Below are 17,724 nucleotides of genomic sequence, written 5' to 3' on the forward strand. Positions count from 1 at the left end.
CAGCGGAGGAGCCGCTTCAGAACAGAGAGATGACAGTTACTCTTAAAAAATTAGGATTTAAAAATCGACTCGATTTAAATCAAATCCACTCAACCCTCCTGCTGGCTACAACCTTAATGCTAATGCTACTACCATTCACAACCTTAGCACTTAGACCCCTTTAACACTTAGGCGCTTTGCAGGCACTATAGCGTTAAAAATAGCGCCTGCAAACAGCAGCTCCATTCATTCCAGTGTGAAAGCCCTGAAGACTTTCACAATGCAGCGGTGCGCTGGCGGGGCGTCAGAAAAAAGTCCTGCCAGCAGCTTCTTTAGAGCGCATTAGGAGCAGTGAACACACCGCTCCTAAAGTGCCCCTGCCCATTGAAAACAATGGGGCAGCGCTGCTATACCACCGTTTGGCAGGCGGATTTAATCCCTTTTTGGCCACTAGAGGGGGTTAAAACCGCCCCGCTAGTGGCCGAATAGCACCGGTAAAACGATGGTAAAACAGCACTAAAAATAGCACCACTTTACCGCTGACGCCCCCGGGGGGCTCAGTGTGAAAGGGGTCTAACCCTCCTGCGAGCGCCAATCTTTGCGACAACCCTGTGGCTAGCTGTAACCTTAAAGCTAGAGCCCTCGGTGGGGCCCCAACATGAGCACTACCCATCCCACTGGCCCTAACCCAAATGCCAACCCTTTCTGGTGGCTCCAGCCCAAAACACTTACCCTTCTGCTAGATAAAACCCAAACAGCAGCTATCTGCTATCTTGACGTTAAAAACTGTCAAGCTATTTATTTTTAATGGGCGACAGGCAACACCCAGCCTTCCTTCTCACAATGCAACGCATGGGGTCTCAATGGCCAAATCGCCAGACCCAAACATTGTCACATGGCGGCAGGGGCATGCCACAAAGCGTACAATGCTGGGTATGGTCGATAGCTGCAGGGATAGTCATTGAGACAACAGAAAGCAGTAGTAATGCCGTGTAGACACGACCGGACTTTCCAGCAGACTAGGTCCGACGGTCTTCCCGATGGACCTTTGGCGGACTTCCGATGGACTTTCCAAAAGAACGGACTTGCACACACATGACCAGACTTTCCGGCAGACTAGGTCCGACTGTCTTCCTGACGGACTTTCGATGGAGTTACGACAGACTTCCAAATGAACGGACTTGCCCACACAGGGACTGAAGTCCGTTCATTTTGTACGTGATGAGTTACGACGGAACTAGAAAAAAGGAAGTCATTTATCGGCGAGATAGACACCTTGCGAGCCCCGTCGCCTGGCATGGATGTTAAGGGAAACCCCTACACCAAAAAAACGGCGTGGGGGTCTCCCCCCCCCCCCCCCCAAGGTCCATACCAGATCCTTATCCGAGCACTAGGGGTACAACGGATCAAAAAAAACTCACGGATCGGATCGTTCCTCGGATGAGAGTCACGGATCGGATAATTTTTCGGATCAGCAAATAATTATTGAATTTGCAAAAACCTGTGAAAATTCTACGCCCATATAGTACTCACTGTAATATCCACAATCTCCCCCACTGTAATATTGGCAGAGCATGGCTGGGTACAGCAGAGCATGACAGAGTATTGGCAGGGTACGGCAGAGTATTGGCAGGGTACGGCAGAGTATTGGCAGGGTACGGCAGAGTATTGGCAGGGTACGGCAGAGTATTGGCAGGGTACGGCAGAGTATTGGCAGGGTACGGCAGAGTATTGGCAGGGTACGGCAGAGTATTGGCAGGGTACGGCAGAGTATTGGCAGGGTACGGCAGAGTATTGGCAGGGTACGGCAGAGTATTGGCAGGGTATTGGCAGGGTAGGCTGTCAAAGAGCAGCGCTGTGGGCACTACAGATGCAGCCCACAGCGCTGCATCCATCCGATCTCTCCCCCTCCACTGTACAGATCAGTACACAGAGGGGAGAGAGGAACCGGCGTCATGACATGACGCCAGTTTGTTTACAAGTGATCGCTCTGTCATTTGACGGAGCGATCACATTGTAAACGGCCTGGGTGTACAAAGATGGCTGCCGCTTTTGAGCTTTCCTAAGGCCGTGACCGCGGCGTGTACCGTTCCGAGACGATCCATTGCAACCCTAGCGAGCACGCAGCCTGGCCAGTCAGGAAAGGGGGTGGGGATGAGTGAGTGCCCCCCCCCCCCTCCTGAACCGCACCACGCCGGAGAGCGGGAGAAGAGGCCGGGGAGAGCGGAGGAGTCGGAAGAGACCCCCGGAGCTGCCTAATAAACTACTTTAAAAACCCATCTAGTGTGTTTTTTTTATTGACACTATTTTTCCCCAGGGTTGTCGGGAAGAGGCCCTTGTCCTCATCAATGTGGGGACAAGGTGCTTTGGGGTGGGGGCCCGCAGGGTGCACCCCTTCCCCAAAGCACCCCCCCCCCCCCATGTTGAGGGCATGTGGCCTGGTACGGTTCAGGAGGGGGGGGGGGCCTCGCTCGTCCCCACCCTCTTTCCTGACCGGCCTGCATGCTCAGACAAGGGTCTGGTATGGACTTTGAGGGGACCCACACGCTGTTTTTTTCAGCGTAGGGGGTTCCCCTTAAAATCCACACCAGGGACATAGTCGCCTCTCTTTTGTGCTCTCTGCAATAGGAAAATGTGTTTTTTTCCTATTGCAGCGAGCGCGAGATGTACAGGACCCTGCAGCCTAGAACTGGAAACATTCTCGCGGGCAGGTGCTGTCGCTGCCCTAGCGTCGTATTTGGTCCGCCGGACCAGCACACAGACGAACGGGCTTCCCGAGTCCGGCGGAGTCCCGGCGGGAAGATTTAAAACATGTTCTATTTCTAAAATCTGTTGGATTTTCGGACAGCAAAGGTCCGATGAAGCACACAGGCACACACACACAGGCGCGCACACACACGCAGGCGCGCACACACACGCAGGCACACACACACACGCAGGCACACACACACACGCAGGCACACACACACACGCAGGCACACACACACACGCAGGCAGGCACACACACACACGCAGGCAGGCACACACACACACGCAGGCAGGCACACACACACACGCAGGCACACACACACACACGCAGGCACACACACACACACACGCAGGCACACACACACACACACGCAGGCACACACACACACACACGCAGGCACACACACACACACACACGCAGGCACACACACACACACACACGCAGGCACACACACACACACGCAGGCACACACACACACACGCAGGCACACACACACACACGCAGGCACACACACACACACGCAGGCACACACACACACACGCAGGCACACACACACACACGCAGGCACACACACACACACGCAGGCACACACACACACGCGCAGGCACACACACACACACGCGCAGGCACACACACACACGCGCAGGCACACACACACACACGCGCAGGCACACACACACACGCGCAGGCACACACACACACGCGCAGGCACACACACACAGCAAAGGTCCGATGAAGCACACAGGCGCACACACAGGCGCACACACACAGGCACACACACACACACACACACAGGCACACACACACACACACAGGCACACACACAGGCACACACACACACAGGCACACACACACACAGGCACACACACAGGCACACACACACAGGCACACACACACAGGCACACACACACAGGCACACACACAGGCACACACACACAGGCACACACACACACAGGCACACACACACAGGCACACACACACACAGGCACACACACACACAGGCACACACACACACAGGCACACACACACACAGGCACACACACACACAGGCACACACACACACAGGCACACACACACACAGGCACACACACACACAGGCACACACACACACAGGCACACACACACACACAGGCACACACACACACAGGCACACACACACACAGGCACACACACACACAGGCACACACACACACAGGCACACACACACACAGGCACACACACACACAGGCACACACACACACAGGCACACACACACAGGCACACACACACAGGCACACACACACAGGCACACACACACAGGCACACACACACAGGCACACACACACAGGCACACACACACAGGCACACACACACACACACAGGCACACACACACACACACAGGCACACAGGCACACACACAGGCACACAGGCACACACACGCGCGCGATCGAATCGTCCGACGGATTCGCTCCATCGGACCTTTGTTGTTGAAAAGTCCGGCCGTGTGTACGTGGCATAAGGGAAAAGTACAGACCAGAAAGTGCCCAGCACAGGGTGGGTGTGGGGTTTTTGTTAAAGAAACAGGCCACGTATGCATCCCCCACCCCACCCCCACCCTGTACTGGGATCCCCTACTTTGAAGAGTAAACTTCCTGCGCCAAAGGAAACCAGAGCCAAGATTTCAAAGTCTCCTCTTCGAGACAACCCTTGTATCTCTTTAAAGACAGGTCAGCTTTAAAAAAATAAAAAATAAATAAAAAATAAAAATAAAAAAACACAGACACCCCCCCCATCCCCCCCGCCCCACCCAAGGACCAACACTGCATTTCTCTCACGCTGCCTCTTGGAAATAAACCCTGGAACGCTTATCCTCCAGCTATAAAAAGACTTCTAGATCTCTGCAGGCCTCCATGTGCCGAATTCCCGAGGAATCAGAGGATTAAACCCCCGCAGGATACCGGCGCAGCCGTACGGAGAAGGCAAACCAGAAAAGGGGGGGGGGGGGGTTCTGGAATACATTCCTTTAACATCTGTTGTCAAAAAAAAAAAAGGGGGGGCGCGACAATGAGATATTAATAGTGAACCCGACATTATTGCACACGCCACAAATGGCGAATTTAAAATCTCCACGAGTGAAGGCCCCCCCCCCACCACAATACGTGGGTCAACAAGGTGCTGCACCAAGATGGGGGGGTCAGGTGAGGAGGCATTGTAACACCTTCTCACTGCCTGCTTTAACCCCTTAAACCCCACAAGTTCATTGCAGGGTGGCCCCATTATCTTGAATGGGGCGCACTCGTCTGCCACTACACCCACCAAAAAGTAACAGGGGGTACAATTCCTGCCCATGGCTGCAGCATGTGTACAGCCTCGGGGGCAAAAGAGGGCGGCAGCGTGGCTTAACCATGAGGTTTTTTTTTTTTTTTTAACTGTTAGGCCCCTTTCACACGGGACGGATCAGTAATGATCTGCCCCGTGATGATCCGCTTGCTCAGCGGGGATCGCTCCGTTGTCCCCGCTGAGCTGGCGGCGGACAGGGCGGTCTCTGCTCAGCTCTCCTCTATGGGGATCGGATGAACATGGACCGTGTGTTCGCGTTCATCCGATCCGCTCTGCAGACGGATAGAAAAATAGGATTTTCCTCCGTCTGCAGAATCGGACTGTAGCGGAGGCGGCCAATAGCGGGTGTCTGCGGATGTTCATCCGCAGACACCCGCTATCCCATAGGAATGCATGTATGTCCGTATTTCACCCGCAAACGGATGGATGAAATATAGGGCATAATGTCCGCATGTGTGAAAGGGGCCTTAGTGTGAACGAGCCCCAACAAGAAACAAAACAAAAACGTAATCTGCCATTTTTTCCTTAATTTAAAATAAAGACGGAGTGTTACACAAGTCATATACAGGTATCTTGTCATGAGGGGTTTTATAGTACAAGAACCCCCCCCCCCCTCTCCCCACCAGGAACACCAATGATGAGGCACTGCTATTTCCCCTTCCAGGAACACCAATGATGTGGCACTATTCCTCCCCCCCCCAGGAGCACCAATGATGGGGCACTATTCCTCCCCCCCCCCAGGAACACCAATGATGGGGCACTATTCCTTCCCCCCAGGAACACCAATGATGAGGCACTGCTATTTCCCCTTCCAGGAACACCAATGATGTGGCACTATTCCTCCCCCCCCCAGGAGCACCAATGATGGGGCACTATTCCTCCCCCCCCCCAGGAACACCAATGATGGGGCACTATTCCTTCCCCCCAGGAACACCAATGATGTGGCACTATTCCTTCCCCTCCCCAGGAACACCAATGATGTGGCACTATTCCTCCCCCCCCCCCAGGAACACCAATGATGGGGCACTATTCCTCCCCCCCCCCCAGGAACACCAATGATGTGGCACTATTCCTCCCCCCCCCCAGGAACACCAATGATGGGGCACTATTCCTTCCCCTCCCCAGGAACACCAATGATGGGGTACTATTCCTTCCCCTCCCCAGGAACACCAATGATGGGGTACTATTCCTTCCCCTCCCCAGGAACACCAATGATGTGGCGCTATTCCTTCCCCCCAGGAACACCAATGATGTGGCACTATTCCTCCCCCCCCCCAGGAACACCAATGATGTGGCACTATTCCTTCCCCCCAGGAACACCAATGATGGGGCACTATTCCTTCCCCTCCCCAGGAACACCAATGATGTGGCACTATTCCTTCCCCCCCAGGAACACCAATGATGGGGCACTATTCCTCCCCCCCCAGGAACACCAATGATGTGGCACTATTCCTTCCCCCCCAGGAACACCAATGATGGGGCACTATTCCCCCCCCCCAGGAACACCAATGATGTGGCACTATTCCTTCCCCTCCCCCCCAGGAACACCAATGATGTGGCACTATTCCTTCCCCTCCCCCCCAGGAACACCAATGATGTGGCACTATTCCTTCCCCCCCCCAGGAACACCAATGATGTGGCACTATTCCTTCCCCCCCCCCAGGAACACCAATGATGTGGCACTATTCCTTCCCCTCCCTAGGAACACCAATGATGTGGCACTATTCCCCCCCCCAGAATACCAATGATGGGGTACTATTCCCCCCCACCCAGGAGCACCAATGATGGGGCACTATTCCCGGCATGGCTGCCAGGCTGGGTTGTGTACATCCGTCACCGTCTCTTCACAATGACAAATAATTAGCAGCTCAGAAAAGAGAAAAGACAATACGCGGTGCCACCGCCGCCCCCCGGGGACAGCTCAGGTATCTACTTTGTCCTCACTGAGCGAGACGAGGACGTTCTAAAAACCCGGCAGCTGCTCTCCGGAGGGCCTGGGCTGGTCGTCACGGCAACAAGAATGACGCCATTCATTAAGGAGTCCTCCGGAGTTACAAGGGAGCAGGTGCGACCTGGTTTCTACCCGCAATGCTCCAAAAGAACAAAAAATAAAAACCCCCCCACACACACACATATGGACAGCTAACTGCTGTACTACCGAAAGCCCCCCCAAAAAAATCTGAGCAAATTTCTGCAGTGTCTGGATCAGCAGAACAATTTTTTTGATTTATTTTTTGTTGAGGCAGCAAAATATCCCAACCGAGAGAAGAAGACTGAATATTGAGCCCGGCGTGTCTGGAGTGTTTGTATAGTAGTAAATAATTGATCGGGGACTCCTGAACCCTACAAGGCGGGAAGGTCCAATGGTGCAGCCTGAGCCATCATCCAATGCTGACAAAGTGTCCCCTCCCCCACTGCTCTCCCCTCTTCCTCACCGCCCACCCCCCTCCCCCACTGCTCTCCCCCATCCACCTTCATCCCCCCTTCCCCACTGCTCTCCCCCATCCACCTTCATCCCCCCTTCCCCACTGCTCTCCCCTCTTCCTCACCGCCCACCCCCCTCCCCCACTGCTCTCCCCCATCCACCTTCATCCCCCCTTCCTCACTGCTCTCCCCTCTTCCTCATCCACCTTCCTCCCCCCTTCCCCACTGCTCTCCCCCATCCACCTTCATCCCCCCTTCCTCACTGCTCTCCCCTCTTCCTCATCCACCTTCCTACCCCCTTCCCCACTGCTCTCCCCCATCCACCTTCATCCCCCCTTCCTCACTGCTCTCCCCTCTTCCTCATCCACCCCCCCCCCACTGCTCTCCCCTCTTCCTCATCCACCTTCCTCACCGCCCACCCCCTCTCCCCTTCCCTTCCCCCCTGCTCTCCCCCTCTTCCACCTTCCTCACTGCTCTCCCCTCTTCCTCATCCACCCCCCTCCCCCCTTCCCCACTGCTCTCCCCACTTCCTCATCCCCCTTCCTTCCCCACTGCTCTCCCCTCTTCCTCAATCCACCTTCCTACCCCCTTCCCCACTGCTCTCCCCTCTTCCTCAATCCACCTTCCTTCCCCCTTCCCCACTGCTCTCCCCTCTTCCTCATCCACCTTCCTCCCCCTTGCCCCCTGCTCTCCCCTCTTCCTCATCCACCTTCCTCCCCCTTCCCCCCTAATCTCCCCTCTTCCTCATCCACCCCCCTCCCTCACTGCTCTCCCCTCTTCCTCACCGCCCACCCACCTTCGTCACCCCCTCTCCCCTTCCCTTCCCCCCTGCTCTCCCCTCTTCCTCATCCACTTTCCTACCCCCTTCCCCACTGCTCTCCCCTCTTCCTCATCCACCTTCCTCCCCCTTCCCCCCTGCTCTCCCCTCTTCCTCATCCACCTTCCTCCCCCTTCCCCCCTGCTCTCCCCTCTTCCTCATCCACCCCCCTCCCTCACTCCTCTCCCCTCTTCCTCACCCCCTCTCCCTTGCCTTCCCCCCTGCTCTCCCCCTCTTCCTCATCCACCTTCCTCAGTGCCCACCCCACCCCCCCCCCCCCCCCCCCCACTGCTTTCCCCTCTTCCTCATCCACCTTCCTCACCGCCCACCCCCTCTACCCTTCCCCCCTGCTCTTCCCCTCTTCCACCTTCCTCACTGCTCTCCCCTCTTCCTCATCCATCATCCTACCCCCTTCCTCATCCACCTTCCTCAATTTTATTATAGCTGCTAGCAGTAATCATTGTGTTCTCCCGGCCAGGACTGCTCCCTCAGTTGTTGTATCTGCCCCCTCCTCCGCCGGGAGAACACATTGGCTGTGTGGGAGGGATTCCATGGTTGCAGAAAAGAAAATCACTCCGTGTATGGCCAGTGTTGTGCCATATAGTGTCCGGCCATCATATAGCGTCCGCCCCGTACTGCGAAGTTGAACTGCGCCTGCGCCGTGAGTGGAGGTGGTGGCCCCACCATCCAAGCGGACATAGGGTTGTGAATATTAGAGGGCCCCTCGCGGACGAGCTTCGCTCGCCACGCTTCGGGCTCGGCCTCGCTGCGCTTGGCTCTTTTATATTCCTGCTCTATGTCCACTTGGATAGTGGGGATAGAACCTGGACTCACGGCGCAGGCGCCGTTCATCCTCGGCAATTTTCGGGATCTGTGTTGCTGTGTACTGCGCATGCGCAGTACACAGCGGACACTATCGGATGGGGGACACTATATGACAAGACACCGGCTTTAAGCAGCCCATAGATTAATAGATTTTCCTTCTTGCAACCTGTGGTTGCAGAATTATATATATATATATATATATATATATATATATATATATATATATATATATATATATATAATCTCTCACAGTCAGTGTTAATGGGGGAATTTCTCCCACTGCGCTTTTGTATTCTGCTGGCAGAGGAGCCTCGTTCAAGCTGGCAGAACACAATGATTACTGCTAGCGGCTATAGCTGCTGGCAGTATTTGTATGAAAAAAAAAAAACAATAATAATCTGACAGCCAGATTGAAGTGGTCTTATTGGAGAGATTTCCCTTCACTTCCTGTTCCATAGCCAACACAGGAAATGAGAGGAAATCCCTCCAAAGTGTGTTGTCACCAGAAATAAATGTCCCCATTGGAAGATTTCCCCTCTTTTCCTGTTCTGGGGACAACCCAAAATTTGGGATTTTCTTTCACTCTTGGGGAAATAGGGAGGGCGAATCCCCCTACTGGGGGAATAGACGGCAACGAAAAAAAACCCTGACAGGGGTTCTAATCCCTCTCAGTTCCATCCAAAAGATAATAAAAAGTTTTGCCTTTAGTCATACTTTAAGTCCCAGTCCATGCTGCTGAAATGTGCACAGCCAGACTTAAGGGGTTAAAAAAATAATAAAAAGTTATGTACTGATATAAAAAAATAAAAAAAATAAAATAAACACACACAACACAAAAACACACAACATTACAATTCTAAAGTAAACTAGTAGACAGGAGCAGAGTGATGGCTTCATCAGTGTTCCACTGCTCACTCGTTGTCCAGTATTGTTTGGCAGGTGAGGTCGCAGCTCAGCATGGACTTACATTGGACTTGGGACGGTAGAAACCGGCATCTGCCATTTCCGACAAATAACCGTCTGTATGCGATTATTCAGTGACTTGCGGTTCTCTTTAGCAATAATCACGTCTCCCACAACCTACCCTCCTCCAGAGCTCACTATATAGCTGACAGCGGTGGTGGTGGTAGTAGTGTGGGGGGGGGGGTCTGGGGGCCGTACAGAAGATAGATCGATATCCAAAACACCTGGGGTGTTGATTTGGTTCAGCCAATCAGGGGACACATGCAGCAGAATTTGCACTCGCAGCCCGCGGCTCCAGCTATTCCCAGATTTGCTGACTAGTACAATTACACAGCAAGATAAGTAGGAGGTATAAACACAACCTGAGAGCGCCGAATCCCACTCAGGAATGTGAAAAATCCACATCAGGGGTGACTGAAGACACCAGACAATGTAAAGCTGTTATGCTAATGGACTTAATCAAAGCTGAAAGCTGCAAACTTTATTTTTTTCCAGCTAGTTTTCTGATACAAGCACTGCTGCCAGACAGCACAGCCAGGGCCTGCAGTGCCCCTGACCTCCCTGCAGTGCCTGTGTCCCCCTGCACTGCCCCCTGTCATCTGCTGTCCTCCAGGCCCTGCCCTCCACTGTCCTCTGTGCAGTCCCCACTCCCTTTCTGTGCACTACAGTGCCTGAGTCCTTCCTGCCCTGTGTACCTTCTGTGCACTCCACTGTCCTCCCTACCCTGGCCGTGTCCCCTCCTGCCCTTTGTCCTTCCAGCCCTGCCTGTGCCCCCCCCCCCCCCCCGTGTCCCTCTACCCTCTGTCCTCCCTGCAGTGCCCATGTCCACCCACCCGCCCTCTGCCCTCCCTGCAGTGCCCGTGTTGTCCCTACCCTGCCTGCAGTGCCCATGTTCCCCCTGCCCCGCAATCCTCCCTGCAGTGCCCCCCCACGCTGCTTGTGTCCCCTATGCCCTCTATGCATTCCACTGCCCTCCCTGCAGTGCCCATGTCCCTTCTGCCCTGACCATGTGCACTGCCCTCCCCGCCCTGCCCTCTGTGCACTCCACTGTCCACCCTACCCTGCCCTCCATGCACTGCCTCCAGTACCCCACTGTCCTCCCTGCAGTGCCCGTGTCCTTCCGGCCCTGCCTGTGTCCCCAAGCCCCCCCCCCTTCCCTCTGTGCACTCCACTGTCCTCCCTGCCCTGGCCATGTCCCCCACTGCACTCTGTCCTCCCCATCCTGCCCTCTGGGCACGCCACAGTCCTCCCTGCAGTGCTCGTGTCCTTCCTGCCCTGCCTGTGTCCCCCCCCCCCTGCTCTCTGTGCACGCCACTGTCCTCCCTGCAGTGCCCATGTCCCCCTGCTCTCTGTCCTCCCTCCAGTGCCTGTGTCTGCCCCCCTGCCCTTTGTCCTACTTGCCCTCTGCCCTCCCTGCAGTGCCATGCCCTACCTGCCCTCTGTGCACGCCACTGTCCTCCCTGCAGTGCCTGTGTCCACCTCCCACCCCGCCCTCTGTCCTTCCCACCCTCCCTGCAGTGCCCATGTTCCCCCTGCCCTGCATCCTCCCTGCAGTGCCCCCCCGGCCCCGATTGTGTCCCCTATGCCCTCTCCACCCTCCCTGTAGTGCCCGTGTCCCTCATGCCCTCTGTACTCCCCACAGTGCCCGTGTCCCCCCTGCCCTCTGTACTCCCCGCAGTGCCCGTGTCCCCCCTGCACTGTCCTCTGTCCTACCTGCACTGTCCCTGGTCCTCCCAGCACTGCTCTCTGTCCTCCTCTGTACTTCCTGCGCAGTCATCACATCTAAGAATTGGTAAGCTGCAATATAATAAAGGTTTGTTTCTGGGTTTAACATACATATGTATAGAATTACATTAGAACAGACTAGCTTAAAGTATAAGGAAGGCCTCGTGCACACTGGACGTTTTTAGCATCATTGTTAGGGGCGTCTGGTGTTTTTTTTTTCTGCCTCTAAACGCCCCTCCATGTTATCCTGTGTGTCCATGCACACTAAAGGTGTTTAGAGAGGCAGAAAAAAAAACAAAAAAAAACTGCCAGCACGTCCGGGAGGCGCAGCGCTGCGACACGACTAGACTGTGCCCGAGAGTCAATTCATTTCAAATGGGCAAAATAAATCATCATTCTCTCCAACGAGATGAATTCATGCCCAACCCTTTCCATGCGCCTAGAAGAGCTGCTGCCAGGAGAAAAGGCGGCTCACAGAGCTGGGCAAACCCCTGGCGTGCACGAGGCCTGAAGGCACACTTATTTTTTCTGCATATAATCGGTGTTCACACTGGGAGTGCGCCGGATCAACGTCACCGGAAGCGCCAGATCTCAAGAGAAACGATCAGGAGCCGGAAGGACGAGCTCCAGATCATGTGATCGCTGATAGCCAATCTTCTTTGAGAAGCGAATCTCTTGCATTTCTCTCTCTTCTATATGGGGGAGGGGAGGGGGGTGTATACAATGTATCCTTGCAGAGGCCATGTGCAAAGTATACAATGTATCCTTGCAGAGGCCGTGTATAAAGTATACAATGTATCCTCGCAGAGGCCATGTATACAATGTATCCTCGCAGAGGCCGTGTATACAGTATACAATGTATCCTTGCAGAGGTCGTGTATAAAGTATACAATGTATCCTCGCAGAGGCCATGTATACAATGTATCCTTGCAGAGGCCGTGTATAAAGTATACAATGTATCCTTGCAGAGGCCGTGTATAAAGTATACAATGTATCCTTGCAGAGGCCGTGTATAAAGTATACAATGTATCCTTGCAGAGGCCGTGTATAAAGTATACAATGTATCCTTGCAGAGGCCGTGTATACAGTATACAATGTATCCTTGCAGAGGCCGTGTATAAAGTATACAATGTATCCTTGCAGAGGTCGTGTATAAAGTATACAATGTATCCTTGCAGAGGCCGTGTATAAAGTATACAATGTATCCTTGCAGAGGTCGTGTATAAAGTATACAATGTATCCTTGCAGAGGTCGTGTATACAGTATACAATGTATCCTTGCAGAGGCCGTGTATAAAGTATACAATGTATCCTTGCAGAGGCCGTGTATACAGTATACAATGTATCCTTGCAGAGGCCGTGTATACAGTATACAATGTATCCTTGCAGAGGCCGTGTATACAGTATACAATGTATCCTTGCAGAGGCCATGTATACAGTATATCCTTGCAGAGGCCGTGTATACAATGTATCCTTGCAGAGGTCGTGTATACAGTATACAATGTATCCTTGCAGGGGCCGTGTATACAGTATACAATGTATCCTTGCAGAGGTCGTGTATACAGTATACAATGTATCCTTGCAGAGGTCGTGTATACAATGTATCCTTGCAGAGGTCGTGTATAAAGTATACAATGTATCCTTGCAGAGGTCGTGTATACAGTATACAATGTATCCTTGCAGAGGCCGTGTATACAGTATACAATGTATCCTTGCAGAGGCCGTGTATACAGTATACAATGTATCCTTGCAGAGGCCGTGTATACAATGTATCCTTGCAGAGGTCGTGTATAAAGTATACAATGTATCCTTGCAGAGGTCGTGTATACAGTATACAATGTATCCTTGCAGAGGCCGTGTATACAGTATACAATGTATCCTTGCAGAGGCCGTGTATACAGTATACAATGTATCCTTGCAGAGGCCGTGTATACAGTATACAATGTATCCTTGCAGAGGCCGTGTATACAATGTATCCTTGCAGAGGTCGTGTATACAGTATACAATGTATCCTTGCAGAGGCCGTGTATAAAGTATACAATGTATCCTTGCAGAGGTCGTGTATAAAGTATACAATGTATCCTTGCAGAGGTCGTGTATACAGTATACAATGTATCCTTGCAGAGGCCGTGTATACAGTATACAATGTATCCTTGCAGAGGCCGTGTATACAGTATACAATGTATCCTTGCAGAGGCCGTGTATACAGTATACAATGTATCCTTGCAGAGGCCGTGTATACAGTATACAATGTATCCTTGCAGAGGCCGTGTATACAATGTATCCTTGCAGAGGTCGTGTATACAGTATACAATGTATCCTTGCAGGGGCCGTGTATACAGTATACAATGTATCCTTGCAGAGGTCGTGTATACAATGTATCCTTGCAGAGGTCGTGTATACAGTATACAATGTATCCTTGCAGGGGCCGTGTATACAGTATACAATGTATCCTTGCAGAGGTCGTGTATAAAGTATACAATGTATCCTTGCAGAGGTCGTGTATACAGTATACAATGTATCCTTGCAGAGGTCGTGTATACAGTATACAATGTATCCTTGCAGAGGTCGTGTATACAGTATACAATGTATCCTTGCAGAGGCCGTGTATACAGTATACAATGTATCCTTGCAGAGGCCGTGTATACAGTATACAATGTATCCTTGCAGAGGCCGTGTATACAATGTATCCTTGCAGAGGCCGTGTATACAGTATACAATGTATCCTTGCAGAGGCCGTGTATACAGTATACAATGTATCCTTGCAGAGGTCGTGTATAAAGTATACAATGTATCCTTGCAGAGGCCGTGTATACAGTATACAATGTATCCTTGCAGAGGCCGTGTATACAGTATACAATGTATCCTTGCAGAGGTCGTGTATAAAGTATACAATGTATCCTTGCAGAGGTCGTGTATACAATGTATCCTTGCAGGGGCCGTGTATACAGTATACAATGTATCCTTGCAGAGGTCGTGTATACAGTATACAATGTATCCTTGCAGAGGCCGTGTATACAATGTATCCTTGCAGAGGCCGTGTATACAGTATACAATGTATCCTTGCAGAGGCCGTGTATACAGTATACAATGTATCCTTGCAGGGGCCGTGTATACAGTATACAATGTATCCTTGCAGGGGCCGTGTATACAGTATACAATGTATCCTTGCAGAGGTCGTGTATACAGTATACAATGTATCCTTGCAGAGGCCGTGTATACAATGTATCCTTGCAGAGGTCGTGTATACAGTATACAATGTATCCTTGCAGAGGCCGTGTATACAATGTATCCTTGCAGAGGTCGTGTATACAGTATACAATGTATCCTTGCAGAGGCCGTGTATAAAGTATACAATGTATCCTTGCAGAGGTCGTGTATACAGTATACAATGTATCCTTGCAGGGGTCGTGTATACAGTATACAATGTATCCTTGCAGAGGTCGTGTATACAGTATACAATGTATCCTTGCAGAGGCCGTGTATACAGTATACAATGTATCCTTGCAGAGGCCGTGTATACAATGTATCCTTGCAGAGGCCGTGTATAAAGGCTGTGATTGGATACAGCACAAGTTTGTTAGCAAGTTACAGCCAGTCATTTTTGGCTGTATACCTGCTGATCGGCTGTGGCCAATCACAGTACAGAGATCTGCGTGTTGGTAAAATGCAACGTGCAGATTTGGCTGAATTTCTCGCTATCAGTTGGGCCGGGTTCACATATATGCGGCTTGCAGTCCGGTGCGTTTTTGTTCACCGGTTCAGGTGTGAATTTTTACCTGAATTTTTACCTGAACCGGATCCATAAAAACTGCACAGGAACCTTTTCAAAACCGCACCGCCGCCGCCCCACACATGCGTGAACCATCTCCGTTGAAAGCCGGTCACATTCGCATGGTTAAAAATGCATCCAATTCGCATATATGTGAACCCAGCCTTACAGAACTGAAAGCAAGGAGAGACCCGGCCAGATCCGCGAGTAAAATCAGCGCACATACACTCGTTAGGCACACAGTTAACCCCTTGATTGCCTTCCTGATCACTCCCGTCACCCAGTCAATGTCATTAGTACAGTGTATAGTATTATCACTGATCATAGTATTAGCATTACTAGCGACGTCGGTGTCTCTCCCAGCCATTGTCCTTTAGTACCAGATTGTCCGCCACACTATCACAGTCACACTATAGCCACCATTACTAGCATAGTGTCTGCAGGGATCAGTATCTTGATCAGAACTATATTAGTGTGTCCAATAGTGTAGTGTCCCCAAAAACGCAGCGTTTGCAGGATCAGCCCCGATCACTGCCAGCGCTTGCGACATGTAGCAGAATACATTTTGGCCTAAATTATTATTATTATAATACAGGATTTATAGAGCGCCAACAGTATGCATGCAGGGTAGACACTATAGTTACAATACCATTCAATACAGGAGGGATCAGTTAACCCCTTACGGCCCGCGCTATACCCAAAAGACGGGCTTAAAGCATTTGCAAACATGGTCCTGTCCCTGTCCCTTTAAGACATGAACAACAGCGCAGCGCTGTGCAATTCTTCTCTTCCTAACTGGTAATAAACCTGGTGGGTTCTGCCAGTTGGAGTCCCCCTGCCTCTGCTGGCCACGATATTTAGGGCTGCTGAGCCCAGGACTACCGTGGTCAGTTTACGTGTCTTGTCACCCGCAGCCCTGCTCTTTTCTCTGGACAATCTCCCCTCCCCCTCCCTCCCTGTCATCATGAGATCCCTTTCCTCCCCGCCCTGATTCAACTGCCCAACGCAGCACACAGGAAAGGAACCCCATGCAAATACGCCGCCGATAATGAAAGTGTATGTTAGAAATGAACGGGGGAAATACCTTTCCTGACACTGCAGCCGTGCGATCACATGACCATGTATAAAATATACAATGTATCCTTGCAGAGGCCGTGTATATAAAGTATACAATATATCTCTGCAGAGGTCGTGTATATAAAGTATACAATGTATCCTTGCAGAGGCCATGTATAAAGTATACAATGTATCCCTGCAGAGGCCGTGTATAAAGTATACAATGTATCCTTGCAGAGGCCGTGTATATAAAGTATACAATGTATCCTTGCAGAGGCCGTGTATATAAAGTATACAATGTATCCCTGCAGAGGCCGTGTATATAAAGTATACAATGTATCCCCGCAGAGGCCGTGTATATAAAGTATACAATGTATCCCTGCAGAGGCCGTGTATATAAAGTATACAATGTATCCTTGCAGAGGCCGTGTATATAAAGTATACAATGTATCCCTGCAGAGGCCGTGTATATAAAGTATACAATGTATCCCTGCAGAGGCCGTGTATATAAAGTATACAATGTATCCCTGCAGAGGCCGTGTATATAAAGTATACAATGTATCCTTGCAGAGGCCGTGTATATAAAGTATACAATGTATCCCCGCAGAGGCCGTGTATATAAAGTATACAATGTATCCCTGCAGAGGCCGTGTATATAAAGTATACAATGTATCCTTGCAGAGGCCGTGTATACAGTATACAATGTATCCTTGCAGAGGCCGTGTATATAAAGTATACAATGTATCCCTGCAGAGGCTGTGTATATAAAGTATACAATGTATCCTTGCAGAGGCTGTGTATATAAAGTATACAATGTATCCCTGCAGAGGCCGGGTATATAAAGTATACAATGTATCCTTGCAGAGGCTGTGTATATAAAGTATACAATGTATCCCTGCAGAGGCCGGGTATATAAAGTATACAATGTATCCCCGCAGAGGCTGTGTATATAAAGTATACAATGTATCCCTGCAGAGGCCGGGTATATAAAGTATACAATGTATCCCTGCAGAGGCCGTGTATATAAAGTATACAATGTATCCTTGCAGAGGCCAGGTATATAAAGTATACAATGTATCCTTGCAGAGGTCGTGT

General features: G+C 51.3%; 1 protein-coding gene across 3 annotated transcripts in view; it reads right to left on the reverse strand.

The window, feature by feature from the left end:
• The window catches only part of SETD2 (SET domain containing 2, histone lysine methyltransferase), a 155,673-nt gene that overhangs the window by 122,358 nt on the left and 15,591 nt on the right, over positions 1–17,724 (reverse strand). For 2 of the 3 annotated variants that reach the window (XM_077493544.1, XM_077493543.1), the window contains exon 2: positions 11,791–11,874. The exons of the other annotated variant lie outside the window; for it this stretch is intronic. In XM_077493544.1, coding sequence (XP_077349670.1) covers positions 11,791–11,874 — 84 coding nt within the window. The remainder of the gene's footprint in view (positions 1–11,790; positions 11,875–17,724) is intronic. 3 annotated transcript variants of the gene reach the window in all.

The sequence above is a fragment of the Lithobates pipiens genome, unplaced genomic scaffold (assembly GCF_037356315.1).
Source record: "Lithobates pipiens isolate NorthernLeopardFrog02 unplaced genomic scaffold, aLitPip1_a1.2 Scaffold_19, whole genome shotgun sequence".
Classification (NCBI taxonomy): domain Eukaryota; kingdom Metazoa; phylum Chordata; class Amphibia; order Anura; family Ranidae; genus Lithobates; species Lithobates pipiens.